The sequence below is a fragment of the Lepisosteus oculatus genome, chromosome 6, assembly GCF_040954835.1.
Source record: "Lepisosteus oculatus isolate fLepOcu1 chromosome 6, fLepOcu1.hap2, whole genome shotgun sequence".
Classification (NCBI taxonomy): domain Eukaryota; kingdom Metazoa; phylum Chordata; class Actinopteri; order Semionotiformes; family Lepisosteidae; genus Lepisosteus; species Lepisosteus oculatus.
Window position 1 is genome coordinate 2,969,456 of NC_090701.1, and position 22,436 is coordinate 2,991,891.

The 22,436-nt window shown below is 41.5% G+C and overlaps 2 protein-coding genes across 4 annotated transcripts in view; both read right to left on the bottom strand.

The window, feature by feature from the left end:
* LOC102696132 (polycystin-1-like protein 1) overlaps positions 1 to 12,320 on the bottom strand; it is a 54,265-nt gene extending 41,945 nt beyond the window's left edge. Inside the window, exons 1-9 of the mRNA XM_069190823.1 lie at positions 12,122 to 12,320; positions 8,015 to 8,138; positions 4,308 to 4,433; positions 3,934 to 4,017; positions 3,424 to 3,605; positions 2,682 to 2,840; positions 2,165 to 2,472; positions 1,859 to 1,945; positions 397 to 1,582 (exon numbers count right to left, since the gene is read on the bottom strand). Of these exons, the coding sequence (XP_069046924.1) occupies positions 397 to 1,582; positions 1,859 to 1,945; positions 2,165 to 2,472; positions 2,682 to 2,840; positions 3,424 to 3,605; positions 3,934 to 4,017; positions 4,308 to 4,433; positions 8,015 to 8,138; positions 12,122 to 12,206 (2,341 nt within the window). The 5' untranslated portion in view covers positions 12,207 to 12,320. The remainder of the gene's footprint in view (positions 1 to 396; positions 1,583 to 1,858; positions 1,946 to 2,164; positions 2,473 to 2,681; positions 2,841 to 3,423; positions 3,606 to 3,933; positions 4,018 to 4,307; positions 4,434 to 8,014; positions 8,139 to 12,121) is intronic.
* Positions 12,321 to 12,751: 431 nt separating this feature from the next.
* hus1 (HUS1 checkpoint clamp component) lies at positions 12,752 to 19,437 on the bottom strand. 3 transcript variants are annotated; one of them, XM_069190867.1, is made up of 8 exons: positions 19,279 to 19,437; positions 18,810 to 18,937; positions 18,076 to 18,252; positions 16,915 to 17,022; positions 16,572 to 16,646; positions 15,563 to 15,662; positions 15,110 to 15,238; positions 12,752 to 13,410 (listed from the first exon to the last, which is right to left on the bottom strand). In XM_069190867.1, the coding sequence occupies exons 1-8, from the start codon at positions 19,328 to 19,330 to the stop codon at positions 13,328 to 13,330; spliced, it is 852 nt and encodes a 283-aa protein (XP_069046968.1). In that variant the 5' UTR covers positions 19,331 to 19,437; the 3' UTR covers positions 12,752 to 13,327. The 3 variants fall into 3 exon arrangements, with proteins under 3 accessions (XP_069046968.1, XP_069046970.1, XP_069046969.1); XM_069190869.1 differs by having other exon boundaries at positions 19,412 to 19,430; XM_069190868.1 differs by lacking the exon at positions 16,572 to 16,646.
* Positions 19,438 to 22,436: the final 2,999 nt, after the last annotated feature.

The following is a 22,436-nucleotide window of genomic DNA, read 5'->3' on the forward strand; positions in this document are numbered from 1 at the left end:
AAAGATCCTGCTGTGGCACACCCAGTATGCCAACCCCCGACCTTAACGACACGTATACTTCCAGGCTTGGCCCTCACTCTTAAACAAACCAGACATTCCTATGCAGTGATGATGATGACATCAGCAGTTTCACCAAACATAGTATCTGCTTTAAGAGCTTAGTTCATCCCAGTTCTGATAATCACACAGAATACTGTAAATTCACATACTAAACACACATGTTTAAAGGAGAGTCTATTGCAATGATTTAACCTAATGGCTCTCTGCCATGGGCTTACCAAGAGAATATGGTTCTCCTAATGGCTTACTAAATACCTGATGTACCAGAAATAGAGTTGTTACAGATACAAGTGTGTCCTGCTTACCATTAACCTTGGCAATAAGCGTCACACTCACCCACAACAGGCCGCTGGGTCAGTTCTATTTTGACCCCATGGATCTCTTTCACCACCAGTGTCGTGGCAGTGCTGCTGCTTGAAGAGACCAGGTTTGTGGCCCTGAGCACCAAGTCAACAGGCCCCAGCTGAGTGAAAGTGAAATTCAAGGTCACTAGATTTCCAGGCACGTAGCGGTCATCGTTGTACACAAGAGTCCCGTTGGCATGGATGGTGACGGTCATGTCAGTCCCTCCCCGGACGGCAAAAGACAGCCGTGCTTCCTGATTCACCGCCACAGTCCTTGGTAGATGCACTACAAAGTCCCCGACTGGATCTTGAACTGTGAATTCCAGGGCACTGCTAAAAGCACAGCTCACTTGATTCTCGGCTCTCAGGGCGACGATGTACACTCCCGGCTGGCTGTACAAATGCACAGCGGTCTCCGAGTCACTCACAAGACTTGAGTTTGCACCAAACTTCCAGCTGTAGGTCACATTTGTGCCGGTGACCACGGTTGCATTTAAGGTGACTAAGGTGCCAGTTCTGATGTGCTTTGGGCTTGAAGAAAAAATAGACAGCCCAGATATTGCATCCTGCACCAGCAGCTGGGTGGTGAAGGAGGCGTTACTGATGGGATTGAAGGCCACGACCTGCAGCTGGTAATGGCCTTCGTCCTGAAGACAGAGGGTGAGTGACCAGTCCGGCGTGGTTGTGCTGAGCAAGGCCGAGCTGCCCCTCGAGACGATCCACAGCACGGCCGAGCCCCGCCGGTCTGCAGAGCTCGCCACGGCGAGAGTCGCGTTCGCCCCAGAGCGCAGGGCGGTGTCCCACGGCGCGGAGGGCCGGACCTCCTGAATGGGCTCGTAGACGTGCACCGGCCGAGGCAACACGGCGCGGCCCGTGGCCTCCTGGGAGGACACCTCCGCCGAGGCCCGGAAGCTGCCCGCTGCGCCGTACCGGTGCACGACCTGGGCGTGGAGCTGGCAGCCGGGCCAGACGGGAGCCTCCGCCCACGGCGGACGCCTGGAGCTGTGCCCCAGCTGGCGCGCGTGGGAGACGCCGGCCCGCAGGCTGGCACGGAGACGCAGGAGTGGGCGGACTGTGGTGAAGAGCCCCACCTCCAGAGTGACCTCCTGACCCACTGCCACCGCGTAGCCGCTCCTGGACACCAGGGTGAGGTTAGAGAGGACCTGAGGAACAACGGCCTACGAGAAGAAACAGAGGCTGAGCACTTTGTTTGTCGTTCGAAGAGCTGGATTGCTGTCTTGTAAGAGGCACCTGTCACCCTGAATTCAGTTGTTAAAAGCAAAATGTTTATTTTTTAAAACGCAGTTTTTTGAACATGCAAATCAGCGTTCCAGTATCACTAAACTGATGTTAAAAGTGATTTGAATTTTCTACAGCTCTAGAGCCGTTTCAGCTTACTAATAGAAATCTCGAACAAATAGCTCAATAATGCTAAAGCTTTCGCCCAATCTTACCACGCTGATGACTCTCCGCATCCAGTTATAGGCATTTGAAACATTCACAATGATTTGGTAAATCCCTTCTTTTTCAAATGTATGGTTCTGAAAAAAAAAATCAGTCAGGTGTAATTGTGCAGAAGCATCAGGTGTACTGGATATGCTCTGAAGATGAGTCGCAGAATGTTTAATGTCCCGCATGATTTTAAACCTCCGAACTGGGTAATATGGAGGTCCAATTGTGAAATGCGGAGATAAAAAAAATCAACAAACTCGGGTCAGAGATGCTTCCACTATAAACTGCACATGACGCAGAGAACGTACCACAGTGCTAGTTAAGCAGTCAGAGGGAGTGTCACAATCACTGCCTGAATGGTGTGTGGAGTCGTCATCACTGAACTGCCAGGAAAATTCCAAATCCTCTCCCATTGCTACAAAGGCTTTAAAAGTAGAAGTGCGTCCCAGGAAGACCTTCTCCAGGAATTTGGTGCCTCTCACTGGGAACGGGACACAGGACGGGACGTCTTGAGGTCTCTGCACCACTGTCACTTCCAGAGCAGAAGGCTCAGGGACCAGGGTGAGGACGGAGACATTCCCAGACTCCTGCGAAACTGCGTTGCTGACAGTCACACCTGGGCGTGGAACAGACACAGCGACGGGAGAGAGCATGAGCCTTTATCTTTGGGAGTTAGAGAGCATGACAATTAATAGAAACCATGATTCTCATCTGGTTTATATGCAGTGTTGGAATGTGCAATTTAAACAACTTGTAAAATTAAAATGTGCCTGTTGTTCTCTCTGTATGTCTTATAATAAGTATGGAATCTTATAATTGACATACTTATGTTATAGATTCCAGGCTCTTGAAATGTCCAGACGGAGGAGCAGGAGAAAAAAACATTTTCCAGCACAGCGACACTCCGAGAGCTCTGAAAGTAAGGAGTCCATCTGATCACAAGCTGAACCGAAGAGAGGTTGTCAGGCCTCAGATCTGGGATACCTTAAAAACATGGAAAGGAACAGGATTAAATCAAACCTATCCCAACGTCATACCCAACACAAATGATATCAACAATAATATTATTCTGTGATGTTTAACCAAACAGGGAGACGGCATTTGCACAAAATTGAACCTGAAATTGATTCCATGCTTTTTTCAAATGATCTGAGATATGGTCGTGCCCTTTATAGAAGCTGTGCTTTCATATTTTTTCCTCTCAGCTCCAGTTACTTTGAAAACCTTCTCAATATCTTATTACTGCTTCCCACAGCAATAGCTGGGGTTACCAACGTAAAAATTAGAGTACTCCTGTGTGGCTCCAGAATTTATTGGAAGCTGTCAATCGCACCTACAGAGCGTCACAGCATGTCAGGTATGCTACACACAGCTCATCCGACAGGAGGAACACTCCATAGTTCAGTAATGCACTGCATCCCCCTGCAATCAATTACGGACAGAAAACTTCTTTGCTTTCCCCTTGTGTTTAGAGTTTCAGGACTGCTTTGCGAAAGGTTAATGAAGAATGTGCGGCATCTGGGAAATACAACTGCAGGGGAGTGAGAGACAGTAAATGTGATCTCACCTAGAGGCTGTCGCCAAGAATGAGCCAGATACCCAGACACCTCGAGCGTGAAAGGCCTTCCTGCCCACACACTCTCTCCTCCCAGCGTCAGGCTGACGTTCCGGATGTACGGTCCCAGGGTGCTGTAGACAGCATAGCTCTTCCCCTGGGTCCCAAAGGACAGACACAGCCGGCCATCACACCTGCATGTGAAGGTCATTGTGGAACGTCAAAGCGATGCCTGCTTTCAGTGTTTGAGAAAGCAGCAGCAGAATCTTCAATGGCGTCTTATCATGCGGAAGAGCCGCTCCTGTTGCGAGCTCAACCTCAGAAAGATCCTGAATTAGGAACCCGGGATCTTTGACTCGAGCAGGGTGCTGGTGTGAATTGCATCTACTTTTGTCCGAAAGACCTGAAAAGCGCTTGTTATGTAGAAAACGGCAGGGACGATAAAACAACAGGGTGCATATGAATGAATCTGAGTTTCTTACAAAGTCATTGATTAGCCTTATAAGAAACGGAGGTGACTACCTGTCAAGACAGGTTTCAGACGCTGGGGCGTTTTCCTGCTCAGGCAGGCTGGCATTCATGCAGGATTCGCTGGAGTGAGCCGAGCTTCGCGGAAAGAGGAGAAATTCATCACTTCAACGCCACCGCTTGAGTAAAATTCGTCCAGGAATAATACGGAAATTTACAGAACGCTCCCACAAAAGCCCCTTACAAGAATTTACTATGTTAAATTAAATTAACCATTGTCTGCTGGAGAACAGCACAAGTTGTAACGAGTCTATAGTGGTAAGATGCAGAAAGTAGATATCAGCAAATAACTAAGCAGACTCACAGGGTATACAGTATATCACTATGACAGGTGCATCTGGTCAGATACACAAAGTCAGAGCACTCACCAGCCCCTGGTGCTATTTCCAGGGGTGTCACTGAGACTAACTGTGCTGTTGAGTGGCTGATCGAGAGAGGCAGCACCAGTCCGGGGGCAGGAGCACATCTGCCCAGATAAGGCAGCCATCTGATATCTGAAAAAGCACACACAGCTTGTGACTATTCACTGACTTTTAACACCGAGCACTCCAGAGTACTAGCCAATATTTAATTAAAAATTCCCCAATCTCAGGCATCTATAAAAAAAGACAAAACAGTGACATTTTCAGAAACAAGGAGGTTTACAGTTGTTTGGACCAAGCTTTATAGACTGGAAAGGTCAAGCGGAAAAAAAAGTATTTTATTGGAAACAGGACTACAAGGCTCAGCCTTCAGCACATTTTTCTTGATATTTCCATGTTATTTTCTCTGCATTTACCACACAGTCAAATCCTAGAAAACGTGAGCTGTGTATCATTTTAATTGGACTGCTCATTTTAGCAAACAGGAATTGGGAATCCCTGTTTATGAAGTGAAGCTGAAAGCATGTGGAACTGCAGCAGAGAGCAAAACAACACAATAGACACATTTTACATAACATAACATATGTCTATATATATATATTTGTTGTTTATACAACATGATCATGTCAGGGCAGTTCTATCTTATGCGCCACCATAGGATTAAGGAATATACCTGCCTCACATCACTTGTCTTAACCAGCTCTCTGCAGGGTCCACTGACAGACCCCTCTGTGATGTGTGCAGTGACTCCGACTAGCCAAGCTGCTCTTCTTGAACACAGCCTTAATGCATGAGACCTGTGTCTAGTTGAGCTCAGGATCAATTGTACGAGGAGACACACCTGAGCCATTGGATTATGCAAGTTTCACTGATGGCTTTATTTGTTGCTTTGCCCCATATTGTACTGTATATCATTTGTTTTCAATCTACTTTCAGTTTTTGTTTGTATAAGGCTAGTTTTTGATTGTGAGTATTTTTTTTATTTTTGTTTCAAGTGCATTTATAATAATTTAAAATAGAAATTTGTTGTTTTCCCATATAATTTTTTGTACAGAAAATGCGGAAACAACATATTGGTCTTAACTGTTATAAAATAGCCTTTAAAATGTTTCAGTACTAATAGCATCTTCTATCAGGTCTCACCTAATATTACATCATTTGAGCCATGACCGTGTTCATTTTGGGGGCATCATAAAGAATGTGAAGGAGGTTTTAATTAAAATACCTAAAAATAAAGTGTTATCAAATGCTTTATCTGAAGAAGATCTATCAGAAAACTAATGTAGTGACTTTCCTTGTCATGGTTTTGAGTAATGCAGAACATTAAAGGGTAGGTTTATAATATCCATCCCACAGACTTGCTGAAACCTGCCTGTGCTCACTGGAGTGAATCAGCCATGCTTATAGATGGCTCAGGCTGTCTGCGATGGGTCATGTCTTGAACATTCACAGCAGAAAAGGAGATGTTTTCTGTGTTAATAATTTATGTTTCTATGGTATTTGTATTAAATTGTCAATAAATAAAAAGCAACACATCATTAGTTCAAGGGGATGTACTTACTTTTATCTTGACAGTATTACAATATACACACTTACCATAATGAAAGTGCAATAAATGAAAAATTAATTAATGGGAACATGTTTTAGATAATAAGGCTGGGTGCACATTGGTGTGTTATAGTGAATCCGTTTTCTAAAGTTTCTGTTGAGTAATTTTTAAATCACACCACATTTCTGCACTTACAGTACAACGGGCTGATATTAGCCTACCGCCTGATGTTATTGTAATAGATTTTGATATTGTCTGTTTTAAGAAGCATTAGACAATGTAAGATGGGGCACACGAGTTCCAAGTGAATAAAACACCATACAATCGGATACAATATTGTAAATAATGTATCAACATAGTATATCTTAGTAAAAGATCGACAATCGCACAATGAGAACAGTCTTATATTAGCCCGTTATTATCTTTCTTTAAAGTTTACATTGTTGACTTTGTAGCACTTCTTAGAACAACGTCTATAGTACATGTTTGATTGATTATAACTAATGGGTGATTGGGTTTTGTTTTGGTCAGTGGTGTGATGCTAGAGGAAGATCAGTCTGTCGATCAATGGGGTTTTTTTCCTCTCTGCTACCCCTGTACAGATGCTTCTGGTGATTCACTCCTCCCCTCTTTGAACAGTTTGCTCCACGTTGGACAAATGCCGCGTCTCAGAATGTCACCCCCTGGCCTTCTGGGGAGTATCTTGAACAGGTGGGTCATTAGCTTGTAAAACTAGGGTAAAACTTTTAGTTAAAACATATCTAAGGGATCATGTGTTATGTGTAAAACAGCCCCTGGAGGGTTTGGAATGCCCAGTGACCTAAGGACACAATTCCGGGAGAGTAAAAATGTTTTGTGCAGTCAGAGCCATGCCTCCAGTGCCTCTCTGTGTTCATTAGGAGAATCTCAACACGTTCAGGCCCTGGCTTCTGGAGCTGACTGCTTTTCCTTCTGTGTCCTTCTCTGCGGCCTAGACAAGCCCGCAGTGTCTCTACAAGTCTGTCATAAGAACACACTGACGTCAGACCTTGTGCTCTGATGATGTGACTCTGTTTGACCTTTAGGGGTATTCGCGGCCTGGGACAAATTCAGCATATAGGCAACTGACATAGGGCTGTGGAGACTGGAGACCATGTACCAGAAGGAGGAGCTATAACTGTGGAGATCATGTACCAGAAGGAAGAGATATAAGTAACAGCAAGTGCTTTAAAATCAGACAAAAAAACCCAATATTAATTTGCATTAGTAAGGATGTTTTAATATTACTTCACAATTTTCCTCATACAGTTCTGGTTTTTGTGATTGGTCCTAATGATTAACTAAATGATTTGCTGTAAACATCCAGAATTAAAAAGTGTTTTTGAGTCTAACTTGAGCTTTTCCAAGCTATCGGTGAGAGTTGAGCAGTTCGCTGTGCTCTTTTCTTGAAAGGCACTTTGTTGTTTTGGAATGTGCAGCTGGGATTAGATTACAGAATTTGAATTTGCTATAAACCCTCTTTGTTGGTCCCTCCTTACATGTTTGTGCCACTTCCAAGAAATAAATATCCCAGTTCAGATAGCCTTTTAAAAATTGTGTCTCTTCACCTTGACATCTAAAATACATATCTAACTACTCATCTTTAAATTTGCTAAATATCTAGACGGTATTAAAAATTGAAGAATTGTAGCTGACATGACAGGGCTGAAAAATAATCTCATATTATTGATTGTTTCTATGTTTTTGCACCGAGATGCGAGATCAAGCTCCTTTAACATGCAACTTAATTCGCAAATAAAGTGATTCTGATTGAGAAACAATGAGAGGCATTTTACATTGTAAGTCCTACTATAAAGTCATTCCACATGCTTTAGTATTCATCATCTATTTGTTTTCTGGAGAAGCTCCCACCAGCAGGTATGAACAAGGGACTCTAGAGTCCCTTGGCCTTGTAATAAGGTCTGAGACCCACTGCTGACTGGGGAGATATCTGTATCTCCTGAATACCTTCCATGCTTAGAAGCAGCAAGAAAATAACAACACTGCTGCTACTACTATGACTACTACTACTGCTACTAAATGAGAGACAGAAAAGTCTTAAGGAAAAAAAAAGGCAGAAGGAGAAAACTGAATCAGTGTCTTTGCTTAAGTCAAAAGAAGAAACATTTCAATAGATTTCGCTTACCCCCTGTCAAAACATAGCTTTGAGCAAAAGGCAGGGTCTGGCTCTCTGTCAGTGAGCGTCTGATGCCATCCATCAGGGAATCCAAGAGAACTGCCTTCGTAGCAGCCCAGATAGCACCTCGGGCCTGCGTGGATAAAAACACAGAGCACAACGACGCCAAGTCGTTCCTCAGGAGACGGAGGCTTCCAGGGACACTTAGATCAGTTCAGAAATCCGCTTGTCAGACTGCCAGCCGGAAAAAACTAACCCCGTTTGCTCACTAAACACAGACACTCATCCCCCGATACAATTAGCACTTTACCTCCAAGTACTCGGTCAAAGTTTTGACACCAATATATAATAATTTTGTTATAAGAGTTCATTTCCAAGCACGCAGCTTGTTCTTCCATTTTTATTTTTCGCTGCTCTCGGCTGTTGTCCTCTGATCTTTCCTAAGAGACGTTATAAGGGTCTTATATGAGTTAAGGTGTGGAATAAGATATCGAATGCATGATTTGAAAAAAGTACTATTCATCCACGAATGTTATCGTTTTCTACTATGAAATGTTTTATTTTGATTATGCACCACATGAATGCACAGTATCAATATCACCTGAGAGCTTGATGCTCTATCTTCACTTACAGTTATGGGGTTTTTATTCTCTTTGACTGAATGTAACGTTGATATTACGAGCTTTAACCTATGAGCAGAAAGTTTGTGCTCATGTAGCAAGGGATGAGCGTACTTCATTAAAATACTGGCGCCCCTTTCACAGTGTCACAGCTAAGTGATTCATTGTTATTCTCCCCAAGCATGTACTCTTGCTTGTGCCAGTTTCTTTACTTTGTTAAATTCAGTCTTCATCTATCTGCGACCTGGTTCTGCTAGTTCATTTCAGTTTCCAGCAGATGCTGTTTGCTGCTCAGCTTATTGTATTGTTATTATGGAACAGCTTCCACCTCCGGGCAATAAGACTGCTAAATAGCCAACCTGCAGCTCCTTCAGCTGGACACACTGTTTTCATTGTATTCGGCACACTGCACTACTTGGACATAATGTATCGCATACACCCTGGACACACAGCTGCTCTATTTATATTGAGTTTTGTCCGAGTTTATTTTATTCCATTTCTATTGCATTATTATCGATTATTATGTCATCTTATTTTGTAACCCTAATTTGGTGAGCGCGTAGAAAAGACATTTCATTGCCAGGAACCACTGCTACATGCTGTATTGCTGTGGATTTGATCAACAAACTTTGATTGATTGATCGATTGATTGATTGTACCTGCTCTTGGAACATGAGAACATGTGAGAAGTTACAAAGGAGAGGAGCGCCTTGGGCCCATCTAGTTCCCCAGGGTGCTCACAGCTGAGTAGCGACCCACAACCCATGGGTCAAGAAGTGCCTCCTGTTCTCCGTTTTAAAAAACGCTTCCACACAGTTTCAACTTGTATGCTCTGGTTTGCATTTCACCGATGAATTGAACATCTGAAATGGGGCTTTAAAACTGTAGCGTTGTCAGGGTGTGAAACGAGTGACACAGCTGCAACAGCCATGTTGTTGAAGCCAGTACCCTGGCCTCCAACAGACCTCTGCCATCCTATAGCTCATAGGCCTTTGCACACAAGAGTTGCAGCTTTGTTGCCGAGGTATGACTAAATTCACAGCTCCTTCACTCCTTTAAACCTGAGTGATGATATCAACATCCAGATATGACTGTCTTACCATAACGGATTTTCAAAGAATTATACAAAGACAAATATCTTCATGGAGTGGGAAGAAAGAAGAAATAAACACCACTTCTCATTTTAGGCCATTTTAGGAAGGTTTAGACTCAGCTGTGCTTAGGAACAGAGAGGACAGATTCCACTCAGGTTTGAACTCTGTTCAGCAATGTGAAACGAGATTATTAAAGACAGTCACATTCACTTATCTGCTCGCTTTAGGCTGTTATTTGTATGTCAGCTCATTTTGACAAGTTTACGGCACATCACTGATATGTCACCAAAAATCAACGGTAACTGAGGATAGTTTCCTGAAAAAGAGCTGTCAGAACAAAACTCTCTCTTCACTCAGGCACTCTCCCTTTACAACGTTAAGCAGGATTAATGAACACTACGCACTGAAGCCTTAGACTTATTCTCCCCATAAAGAACGGGTTTACAGTTTTTAGCACTTTATATCCCAAACGACATTAGCGGCATCGCATGTAAGAGGAGACCCATTTCATCATGCGCCTGGAAACTTTAAAGGAATTGCCAAATGTAACTGTTCCATTTCGCCTTGTCATAGCGAGCTTGATTGTGATATACAGTATCAGTTGTGAGATGGAGCTAAACCTTTCTAAGGAATAAACAGTATATCCCTCAAGTTGAGAGGTTACTGACGATATCAGAAATATAAAAGGCTTGTGAGAACTGCATTCTTTTAAAGGCTACAGACCAAACCTAAACTTGAATAATCCAAACGTTTCTTATACTTAAGGGTTAATTGTTCCTTTTTGCATTTTTCAATGTAGAATTGTTTTTGACCTCTTAACATCAGCTCATAAAAAGAATCAGTTGCATGTAAAAAGGTTGGGAATCTGGTTTTCAGCTCGCCCAGCGCTGAAAAGTCAGCACGACGTCCTACGCTGTCTCTCTATTTATTGAGGAGTCGAAGCAGACCCTCACTTCACAGCTCACATAGCCGTCTCACAGCTCGCTGGACCGTCCCCTCAGCACACAGGCCTCCAGTCCAACATATCTGTGTCAGCCAAGCAGAAAACTAATTCTTGGAGATGACTGAGAGCCCTGTAGAAATTAATTGGCAACCCTGCCTGCTGAAGTATACCCTCAGTCTGCAGAATAATAAGCTTTGTCCTGTCATTCACTCTCCCCTTACTGTCGTGACCATCATGTAACGTTACACCTCCACTCTAATAGACTATTTGCTTTCAGTGCTGCTTTTCTGTTGAAATGACGTAATGGAAATGAAAATAGATATTTTTATTTCTGTGTTTACTGTTGAGAACTCTTTAGGCCGTATGGTTATGTGGGCCTATTGATTACAAGACGGCAGCCAAAGGGAAATTCGTATTTATTGTACAAAGTTCCGATGAGAAGAACAGGTGAAAGACAGCCTCCTGTGTTAAAATGTTTGAGAAAACAAACAGAAGCACAGTCATACTGTACTTGGTCTGAAGGTAGTCTTTCTCAGCCAGCACAGCACTTGTATAGAGACTAATGTACATAATACTGTGATAAGATTTACAATTCTTCTTTGGCATTTTCTCCCAGACGACCCTAAGCTACAGTAAACCCATGATCTCCTTGCTGAGAAATGTTAAGTACCCTTTACAACTGTTTTCTTTTGAGACAACACTCAAAGGCCAGTAGAAACTTCATGAGGTCATATGCTCAGTTAATAATGGTGTTAGACTGGATACGAAGACCTCTTTACTCAAAAGAACTAGTGTCAGAAATGGACAAATTTCTACTTCCTGAATGAACAGTAAAGTCTCTGTAGAGAGGCGCACCAATTCTTTTCTACATTTCCGCTCTCGGAATTAAACAAAATGTTTAATTGCGCTGCATTAACGTACATGACCACGTATCTCAATATTTAAGCGTCGTGTCATAAAAACTACGCTTTGATAATGTGCAACCTGAGGCTGATGTAATTGCTTAGCGATTGCTAAACCGCTAGAGAAAGTTAATCCCAAACTTCTTGCAATTTAAATGTAATTTTGATGTAAGAAGTTTTTCATGATGAAATACACACAATGCGGTCGTTTTTTTAGACGGTTAAACGAATGAGTTGACTCATGAGCGCTAGAAAATGGAAAACATAACATTTAATTAACCAATAACTCGCCACACGCTACGACTGTCATTACAATTTCATTGCTGACCTTTAAATTTCATCACCAGGATGGAAGAAGACATTCCTGAAAAGCGTTTGGAAAGACACAAAATGAAACAGACAGAATTTGAACGTTCTCCAATTTATTATGGGTTTCCATATTTTAATTCTTAAATTCCCGTTGAATTAAACAGCTAACTTTTGGCTAAAACGGTAAATACCGGAAAGCAAGGTTGCATTACATGGGCGTAATGCTAAAACACTTGTACAGTACTCACCTTTACTCTCACTGTTAAGCGAAGCTTGCAGTATCAGAAGAATTAAAACAGAGACGCGAGCTGTGTCCAGGAAAACAAACCTCATTCTTTTTCTAACACGAATCTTCAGTCGAGACTTCGCATCTGCTTGTAGAGGGCGCGTCGCGCTCTGTAATACCTGAGCATATCTCCACACCTGCCGGACAGACTCACGGAGAGGAGGAGGAGGCGTGTTCGTCTTGGACTATGCGAGAAGGGCTTGAAGAATGATTGCACCGTAATCGCCACGACCCCGTGCCGTGACTTCCTTGCTTATTGTACTTGGCACATTACAAGGGCGGCTTCTCTTGGGAAACAAATTGTAATCACGGATAATAAATGTGAAACGCTATGTGGCATTACACAGGGATCGAGTTGAGGATGGAATTAAAAAGGTAAACTATACACAATGTAGTTGTGCTGGGGTTTTCCCCCCCGCAAAGAAATACTACGTAGTAACTAATAAAAAATAAAAGTGCGGTCAGAAACAAAAACTTCATACAACCACCTTGCACGTTATCAACGTTATCACAGGTGTAGGTTTTAAAAACTTCAAAAAAGCACTTGAATCATACAGATCATTTCCATATTAAAATAACGAAACAGACACGCTGAAGTAAAATCTTTTTTATTTACAAAAGATAAATATTGTACAGAGAACTGTGAAATAAAAAAAAACAAGTCAGTTCCAACCTGCTCACTCCTTGATATATATAATTCACAGGAAATCTAGTGGATTTAGTTAACTGCAGTTAAATAAATATTGGGTTTATGCAATCAAATGCATTTATCCGTGAAAGGAGTATTAATTATAAAAAAGAATCAAAATATGTTTGACTGTTCCAAGTCGTAGTCAATGATTTCTAAAGACTGACGGATAAATTAAAACTGAATGTGATCATGAATTAAATCAGGGATACAGTGCCTAGATTTTGCTATTGGAGGAGTAGGTAATAATGAATAAAAGCCTTCTTCCTTTTTGTTCTGATGATGTTATTAATAACTTTTCCAAGCATTGCAGTCTACAGTCCAGGTTTCCAGACACTGTGTGAAATGCTGAAAGAGATGCCTGCTGGATTCTCCACTCTGTCTTTTAGAAACAAACCCCTTATTCCTTCTGAAACCTACCCAGATGGTTCTGAGGAGAAAAACCTCCCTTAGAGCCACGCCAGCTCAGAAAGCCTCCTCTCAGGCCACAGCTGGTATAAAGTACTGCAGGGACACGTCCTCGTGAAGCAAAATGAAGTGCACAATCCTTCCGCTGACAATATCTGAGCGAGAAGGAGGGGAAAAACAGAGTGAGTAATTCGTAGAAATGGTTTGGCTGCAGCTCGTTGTCTGACTAGAAGGCATTACAGGGGTAATCATCTCGACCCAGTCTGTCATTGGAGTACAGCTCCCCTCTACTGTGGACATTTGTGCAACTCAAGCAGGTAGCTTTGCCAGCTTGCGTAGGCTGCAATGGAACAACAGGTTTATTCTGCTAATAAACTCTCTATATGCTGAAAAGAGAAGAAAAGAAACGCAAAGTTTCCGCTGTGGAGCCTTCTCTGGGTGTGAGCCCACAAACCTTTACTTCATTTCTACAACTCACTGTCTCAGGAAGGCTGGGAGTATCGCTGAGGACACGAGTCATCCTGGTTTCGCCCTTTTATCTCACACTGCTTGTCTGACATCTTATTAAGCTGTGTGTTATTTAACATGTTGCTGCTGCTGATCTGCTTTTATGTTTTTGGGGATTCCTTTAATGTCTTTGTACTGGAGCATACAGTACATGCAAATAAGCATTTCATCGCACTTGTGCATATGACAGTAAACTGAACTGAACTGTCTTTCCTGTCAAGTTACACAGTTACACATTTGTTTAAAGGGTTTTGCTTGCATCCTCCACAAACATTCTTGCTGCCCGACTTCAGGAGTTAAAAGTTCAATTGTTATTTATGTGTGATTTCTGAGAACGCAGCTACTTTTCCCGAGGCAAAGAAGAAATGCAGCCTTCACCTCAACTGTATAGCATGCAAGTGTAACCATTAACACCTGCCTCTGCAGCAGGTTTCCATGTGAAAGGAAGTGAAATGCAGATAGCAGCCACACCACTGATCCTTCGCACTTCCAGGTAACGACGCTGGACGTGAGAACCAGCCCTTGTTTCCAGTGTGAAGGGCTGGGACAGCTCTGATCTTTGCAGGAAGGAACACCTGTCTGCACACACTTACAGACTCGCAGTCATGGGCAACCAGCGGAAAGACAATGCAAGTCTTCTTAGGCCAAGGAAACAATCTAAATGCCTAACCATGTAAAAAAATACTGTTATCTTGCTTTTGATACCTACACACTACACTATTGTTTGGAGGAAAACGGTTTTCTTCAGTTTTGTCTTTGCACCTGTGAGCAAATAGTTTTACTGGCTGAAAAAGACAGCGGCACTCTACTGCTTTATTTACAGTTCATTGGGCATGCAGGCTTGTGCAAAACTATTTTTCACAATAACTTTCTCTCACATACAAATGACCAGACGGTACACTGGAGAAAGAGAACTGAACTGCTGATCATGAACCCTGTGGTATTTTTCTATATACAGTATATAGGACATAAAAACCACGCTTCCCTTTGTTCTCTGGGAAAGATACAGAATGCTGATGTAGTAACATTAGCACCCCCCAACACACTTTAGATTTATTTTACCACTGTATATTCATACCAGTGTCACGAATGTTACCATTAGGCATGGTCAACGATGGCACACTCTGCAGAGTACATGACACGCAGTGCCAGGCCTTCCAAATAGGTGCTATCTGCTGTACTGTGTCCCAGCCTTTTAGTAAGAGTTGTATTATCTACATGTGAAAGTGCAGGTGATTGTCTTCCCTTCCAAATAGTTTAGAGCCAAGCCTGTAGCCAAACAACTCTGGACTTGCCAGGAGTGTTTTCATACCACTCCAGACATGTAGCCAGCCAAAACACACTTACTGCACACCGCTTTGCAAGGATTGACCTGCTGCCCGGCGAGGAACTGCTGAAGCTTCCTAATGTCGATCCGGGCCTCTGCCATGGTCTCGGGGTGTCGGTCCTGACTGGGGCCCTGGGATTCGTCGCCGTCTGGCTCAGGCAGGCAGAGACAAGCCAGAGTAAGAACAGAAGGGCTCTACCCTCAGCCAGCAAGGTTGCATTGCAAAATGAATACTAAAATAAAAGCTGCCTTCTAGCAGCTAGCTCCAGTTGCTGATTAAAACACGGGCGGAGGTGTGACGCGAGAGTGCTGCCATGGCAATGAACTGCATTGGGCAGAATGGTGGGAAATCACTAGTTCGCTTCATACAATCCAACATTAACAAGCGCCTTTGATTCAGGTTTTTTGCTCAGCAACATATATGAACACAACCCCCCCCCCGTATTCATGATTTCCACCACTAAAGTCTTTACCCCAGGGAGGATTTTCAAGGTTTTTGAAGTGTGTGGCCACGGACACGAGATCGGTTTCGATCTTCAGATTCATCTCGCCGTTCCGGTTTGCTTCCAGCACCTGTGAAAGAGAGGAGCAGTATGTGCTCTTCAGCAGCTGGTACAGAGCGCACACGGGCAGAACCCAACCCAGTGTTGAAAACGCCACGGTGTCGATATTGATATTCCTGTTTTAGTAATGGCACCATTAAAAGTGGTGTAGGTTGCTTTTGCCTCGTTAAATTACAGCATGAATATGCATTAATCCACATTCTGGAAGAACAAGCAGAAGCAAAGCGGGACTATTTTAAAACGAGGAACTTTGTCTGATGTTTTGTTTAGACGCAAGGCGGGTCCATGGCTTTATGAGGGGAGTGGGGTGACCCTTGAATACACTCCACTGACAATCACAGTGTTGAGTGCCTCGGCTCCTTACCTCTCTCTACACCACTTGACCTAGAGATGTGGAACTTTTAATTCCTCGATAAAATCAAACAACAAGAAATCATCTTTTTTGACAATTTCCCAGCATTTTAAGTTAAGATTTTTTTTTTAATTTTACACGTACGACTTAGTAACAATAAAAACGTAATGAGATGCTACAATAAAGAAGACAAGGGCACTTTGGTATGAATGCTGTGTTCAGGAACTTGCCTTTGAATTTAATTTTACGTATGCCGTTCTTAAATTGCAAACTCCGTGATGACTGACATGATTAACTTTCCATTTCAGTGAACAAACATGATTTCAGTTTGTTTGCTGAAATGGCAAACTGTACCTTTAGCATATTTCTCTAGGATATCTCAGCTACACTTTTAACACTATTTTTAATGAGGAAGATGATGATGTTTTTTATATTTGATATATATAAACCTTTTCACATGAGTTAACATACTCATTAAAATGCTATTTTAGACAAGAAAAATGTTCTTGACCTTGAATAATGTTACAATGAAAAAGCATTTTGGAAATGATCCCCAATGTCACTTACAATAAAATTGGAAATATTCTTCATTCTGTCTACAAGATTCTTCATTATCTTCAGTGAAGGCAGGTTGATACTAACCTGTCGAATTCAGAACACACAGGTACAACTTTCCATGTGACAGAGACAAAATCCCAGCAATGAACAACAGCCACAAATTGAAAACAAAAAGACAAAATATGCACAACATAAGGTCTGTGAATGTATAAACTATATTCTCAAAACATACACTTAAAATACAATATCCTTGGAATATCTACCACTGTTGAAAATATATACTTCTACTGCCTAAACTATTTTTCAATATTAAAATCTGGCATTTGGAAGGAAGTGAAGGCTTATCACTCACATCAAAATCTGGCACTGCTGGCTCCTGGAAGTCGTTCCAGAATTTCCTGGGGATGACGTCGACAGGGATATCGTGCGTGACGACGCGGCTGGAGGTGGTTAAGGATGGCTTTTGGAGGACAAGAAGGCTTTGGGTTACTGACGGGTGTCTTTAGCTTCAATCTCATCACAAGTCTCAATAACACGGTTCAAGTTCAAGTTTATTGTCATTACACTCATATACATGGTATATGGTATAACGAAATGCTATTGAGCTAGCTCTCGGACATAAGTAGTACAAAGAGAAAAATAACAACAACAATACAATTGTGTAGCAAAAGAAAGACAGAGACAACAGGCAGTGTGCAAAAAAACAACAACAGGCAATGTGCAAAAAAACAACAACAGGCAATGTGCAAAAAAACAAACACAGGCATTGTGCAAAACAACAAAAAGGTAACAGGTTATGTGCAAAAATATGCATCAACAGAATGAAATAAAGGGATAGAAATTATGGGGAGTGAGCTTTTGACATGTATGGTAGAGGTAGATTTTCGATGTGTGTTTGGGTTTTTGGTGAGAAAGAAAGAAAGGAAGAAGGCACTGTGAGGTTCAGATCATAGGTGAGAGTGAGAGTGAGAGAGGCTGGGAGTTTAACAGTTTGATAGTGCGGGGGTAAAAACGGTGTGCTTCTGCTTCAAACCAGAAAGTACTGAAAGTACATCTGACTGTGCGGTAAGGGAACGCAGAAGCGATTTACTTTGAAGACCTCTTTTCATCCTGAACACAGAAGATTACTAGGGGTCTTGATACAATTATTCTAAATCCTAGAAAAAGCACAAAAGGTCGGTCCAGCAAACATCATAGGAAAGAGCTGTGAAATGTGAGCCTAGTAAAAAGTAGATTGAAGCGCATTTAAAACCGAGGCACTTCTGTGGAACAAGCTGCACAGCTATGTTGTTGAAGCCCATACCCCAACTTCTTCGAGAAAACGGCCGGACAAGAATTTTTGATCCATCAAGAGGGCCTAATGATCAGCACTCAATGACAAGATACCCTAAGATCCAATTCAAAGCTGCTATGTATCTGGGATTTAAAAAAAAATGACCGTTTACATTTATCCATTGCAAACAGAGAAATTAAAGAAACACCATTGGCTATTTAGAGGATGTGCGGATCTTACCAGTTCCACTGCCAAAGTGATGCAAGGACAGTGCTTTTTTGTCAGTTTGATCTTGAGGGATTTGGCATTATTCGCCGTTTTCAGAGCCCTCGAGAGATTCTCGGGAGCAAGCTTTAGATAAATCTCGTTGGCATCTGGCGACACACCCTCCAGCTGAAACTCATCGAAAAAGTTGCCCTGGTGACACATTGAAACGTATCAGTATTTTTCAGTAATGAAGAACTACATCAACTAGAGCACATTGCTTGAAAAACTTGTGTACGAAATGACTTCGTTTTTTCTTTACCGTGACATTAGTTAACATACTCTATATTGTCTAGATTATAGTAGGAAGAAATAAAAAGGCATTACGAATATGAAAATAGATAGTTATAAGTGTAGAAATTAAATCTACAGGGATGATGTTAAAATTGTACAATGCCGTACAAAGATCTCATATGAAATATTGTTTACACTGTTACTGTTTTGGTTAACACATTACAAAATAAGATGTTGCTGTGCATGAATCAGTCCAGAAAAGAGCACCCAGGCACATTCCTGGACTTAAAGGAAAGTTCTTCGTTGACAGACATAAAGAACAGAATCTTGTCTCGAACAGACAATCCTGAAAGAAGACCCAGTTCAATTTTTCAAACATCCTCAAGGCCACGGACAAAGTCAACTCAGTGAAGATCTTCAGAAGGAACAGCGAAACAAAACCCAGAGGACAAAACTGATGACATAGGACAGCTTACCTGAGACAGCTCACACCACATGCTGACTCCCCCATTGGCAACTTTATCACACAGTATGAAATACAGGTTGCTGGTAGTGAGCCGCAGTGTGCAGGTCTTTGTCAATTTCGAGATGGTACTCACCACACCTACCCCGGTGGAGAAAAAAAGCTGAACAAACAGCAATAGACTAATATTTACTTAGCTGAGCAGTAATGTTTCTCTTTACTACATATTGTCCTAGAATATTGCATCACATTAGAATGTTGTTAAAATGTTTCATTAAATTGTTCACAGTAAAAGCTGTACTTGCTGTCCAGGGGAAAAATAAAAAAGTAATGTTTCAGAATTACGATCCCCTGGTAATTATTCAAGGGGTTATTACTAAGAAACTGCAGTATTTCAGATGAACCATAACGTAGATTAGTATCTACCAATAATAAGTCAACTACATAGCTGACTGCTGTCTAACATTTACAATCGTACTCACGTGTAAAATGCTGGAGACAGACCACATCAACAATTTTTGACCGAAATTTCATGTTTGAGAGCTGATTTATCAGAATATTAGCAGACAAAAGACATATATACAAGCGTATATCTGCTCTTTCCCACAAACTTACTGCATAGGAGGACAATTCAAACTGAGGCGCCACTGGTCCTACCTTGATTATCATCCCAACAGCTCCACAGCCGGACAAACAGGCAAAATCAGTTCCGGGGGCAACTATATCCGAGAACCACTTTGTAAATACATATTTATCCATGATCAAAACTGTGAAAAGATATTTTTATATTTTAATCTATTTGAAATATGCCACCGTAACAAATACTGAGTAAAGTCTAATTATCATCCTCTAACTATCAACTTTGAGAAGCCACCTTTAAAGGCGCTATATAAAATAAAGTTTATTATTATTATTATTATTATTATTATTATTATTATTATTATTATTATTATTATTATTATTATTAGGTGGGTAGCTGCGTCAGCATGCGTAGGCTGCAAAGGAACAAGTAATAGGTTTATTCCCTGAAGAAAAAAAGAAGAAAGAGAACACAACGTTTCGGCCGTGGAGCCTTCTTCAGGTGTGAGAGAGACAGGGCAGTGGGGCCAGCAGGGTACTGACCAGGCTCACCCCTGCTTAGCTTCAGTGGGTTGCCAGTTGTGAGTTGCAGGGTGATATTATTATTATTATTATTATTATTATTATTATTATTATTATTATTATTATTATTAATTGTCAAGCGCCACTGAGCACCATAATAATAATAATAATAATAATAATAATAATAATATACGTTATATTAATAACGTAAATAAAAAAACTGATTTATCATCATCATTACGTTACAGTTAGATGGAGGTATTAAACATTTGCCCTGCTGAGCTAAATAAAACTAAACTTTTATGATTCGACCATCTGTCCACAAGAGGGAGCTCATTCAACATTTCAGGACATTACAGTTCCGCTGACTGACCGACAGAGATTTGAAATGAAGATAGTCGAGGTAAAATCGTATGTTAAAAGTGTTATTCTGTTCTGAGGGCAGAGGTACCCTGTGGTTTTTCACGTGGTTGGTCTCAGGGTCACACATCGTTATCTGTCAGACTGATCTGGTCCTCAGAGACACTGTTTAATCGGCTCGTTTCGCTCTGCAGTTGCTGTCAGTTCTCCTCTTGCCACATGTCTCTCTTGTGAGACTCAAGGCTCGCACGCTTTCTTCCTGAGTGTTTCAGACTGCAGTCTCAGCATAGAAATCCTAGAAATTTCACACTTAGAAATCTCAGACTAATAAAATCCTTCTCTAGTTTGTACATTGCATCAACCCAACCACCCTGTGGCCTGATGTCACCCGATCTCACAGGCTAAGCAAGGCTAGTCATGACAAACCTGATGCTGTGATCAACAGGCCTGGTTTGGGGTGGGAGATGTCCAGGGAAATCCAGGTTGCTGCAGTAAGTGGTGCTGGTAGACCAGTACTGGTGCACTGTGCTGGAGGCAGTGGTGGATGTAATGAATCTCCTCCTATGTGTAGGAGAGCCACTTCAGGATCCTTTGAGATCTCTGCTGTGAAATGAGATATATCAATGCAAGGAAATATAATTATAATTGTGGTTTCCCACTTCTGTAACTGAGTCTGACATTACTCTTTATACAGAGCTACAATGAAGTAAGAAACTTTTTTTTTACGCAGTAGGGCGTAACCGTGTTGATTGAAGTGGAAGAAGTGTTCTGGGCCAGCTTTTTTGCAGGCTGCTTTGCTTCTGCAAAGGATGTGACAGCCTCCTGACTGTGCCAAATAGGAGACTGTGTGTACAGTACTTGCACAGGTTAGCTTGAAAAACATCTTACAGGGCATCACATACGAGATAACCATGTATATCCCCGAGTCCAAGGTATTGGTATTCTTTTTGTGTACATACAGTATCTGGTGGCTATTATGAACTGTAGGGACTCTATTCTCCAAGTGAGCAGAACGCTGACCACAAATTCCAAAGACATCCTGGATATCACCATCTCAGATATCAGAGGTCTGATGCTTCCAGCTGCTGAAAGTTGCAAAGGACAGGATCTCAAGTCTCCAGTTTTCTGTGAAAACCCTTGTGACTCCCCACACTTTCACACGAGGCTCTTGTTGAAAATGAATGTGACCACACCCATTAAAGAAACTGATGGAAGACGAACTGTCTGAGAGCTTTCATTTCGTCTTGCTCCTTTCTGACGTTTCTCTTTTAGAGACGTCCAAAACGTCTGTTGTCTGTTTATTAAACCTTAGGTCAATGTTGTCAGGTTTCCTGAGGAGTTGGGAGCGTTTATATTTGATGTCAGTATTTCCAGTTGATTATCTATTTTTCATTTTTTAATATTTTTTTAATATAACAACCACTATGGCTACACATAAGTTCAATGGAGAGTTTCCAATTTTCTCTGCTACATTAGGATCAGATGAATTTTCTGAGTATATAACGTTTCTATTATGTTTGCAGATGGTACAAATAGTTAATTGTTAAATGCTCAAATCAGCTACAACATTTTAGACTAGAAAAACACTTCAGATTAAAAGGCCGATGGTTTATTATGGTAATTTATGGCATATAAAATATAAATGTCAAAACTAAGTAAATCTGATTATACAATCATGAGTATCGTCTTCAAAAATGTAACCACTAGATGAACAAGTCAAGTACAATTAACATTAACATCATGTCATAGATAAACAAGTCTGTGTCTTTTGTTATGAGTTTCAAGTGGTTGTAATAAATAAAGACTCCTGGGGTGCGCATGAAGGCAGTGTATAACCCATACAAATGAGATCAGAAGACTCAGACTGGGGATTTCTGAATATTTTGTGATTTTTGTATGCATGGCATGGCAGTCTTCCTTTTGCAATTACATTCAATTAGGAAAAAATCCCCATCGAGTAAAGTTGTCTTTCACTGGGGGGGACATGCTAAATGTTTTTTAGTTTGTAGAATCTATTGTATGAATTAGATGGACAGAGATACAAATCCATATAACCATAAGCTGACACCTCTACCTACTTGACCTTCTACAAATCCACATTACTACTAATAAATCTCTTAATGACCACAATTGTCAATTGTTGACTCCTGTCTTGTTTGTGCTCTTCGGACACTGGCCT

What these genes read in the sequence shown, in the direction of transcription:
- hus1 (XM_069190867.1), bottom strand. Translation starts at nt 19,330, where the DNA reads ATGAAATTTCGGTCAAAAATTGTTGATGTGGTCTGTCTCCAGCATTTT. An exon ending in TGTGGTGTGAGCTGTCTCAG is followed by an intron (nt 18,253 to 18,809) that starts GTAAGCTGTCCT and finishes ATGTGTCACCAG; the next exon opens with GGCAACTTTTTCGATGAGTT. An exon ending in TCACTTTGGCAGTGGAACTG is followed by an intron (nt 17,023 to 18,075) that starts GTAAGATCCGCA and finishes GTCCTCCAAAAG; the next exon opens with CCATCCTTAACCACCTCCAG.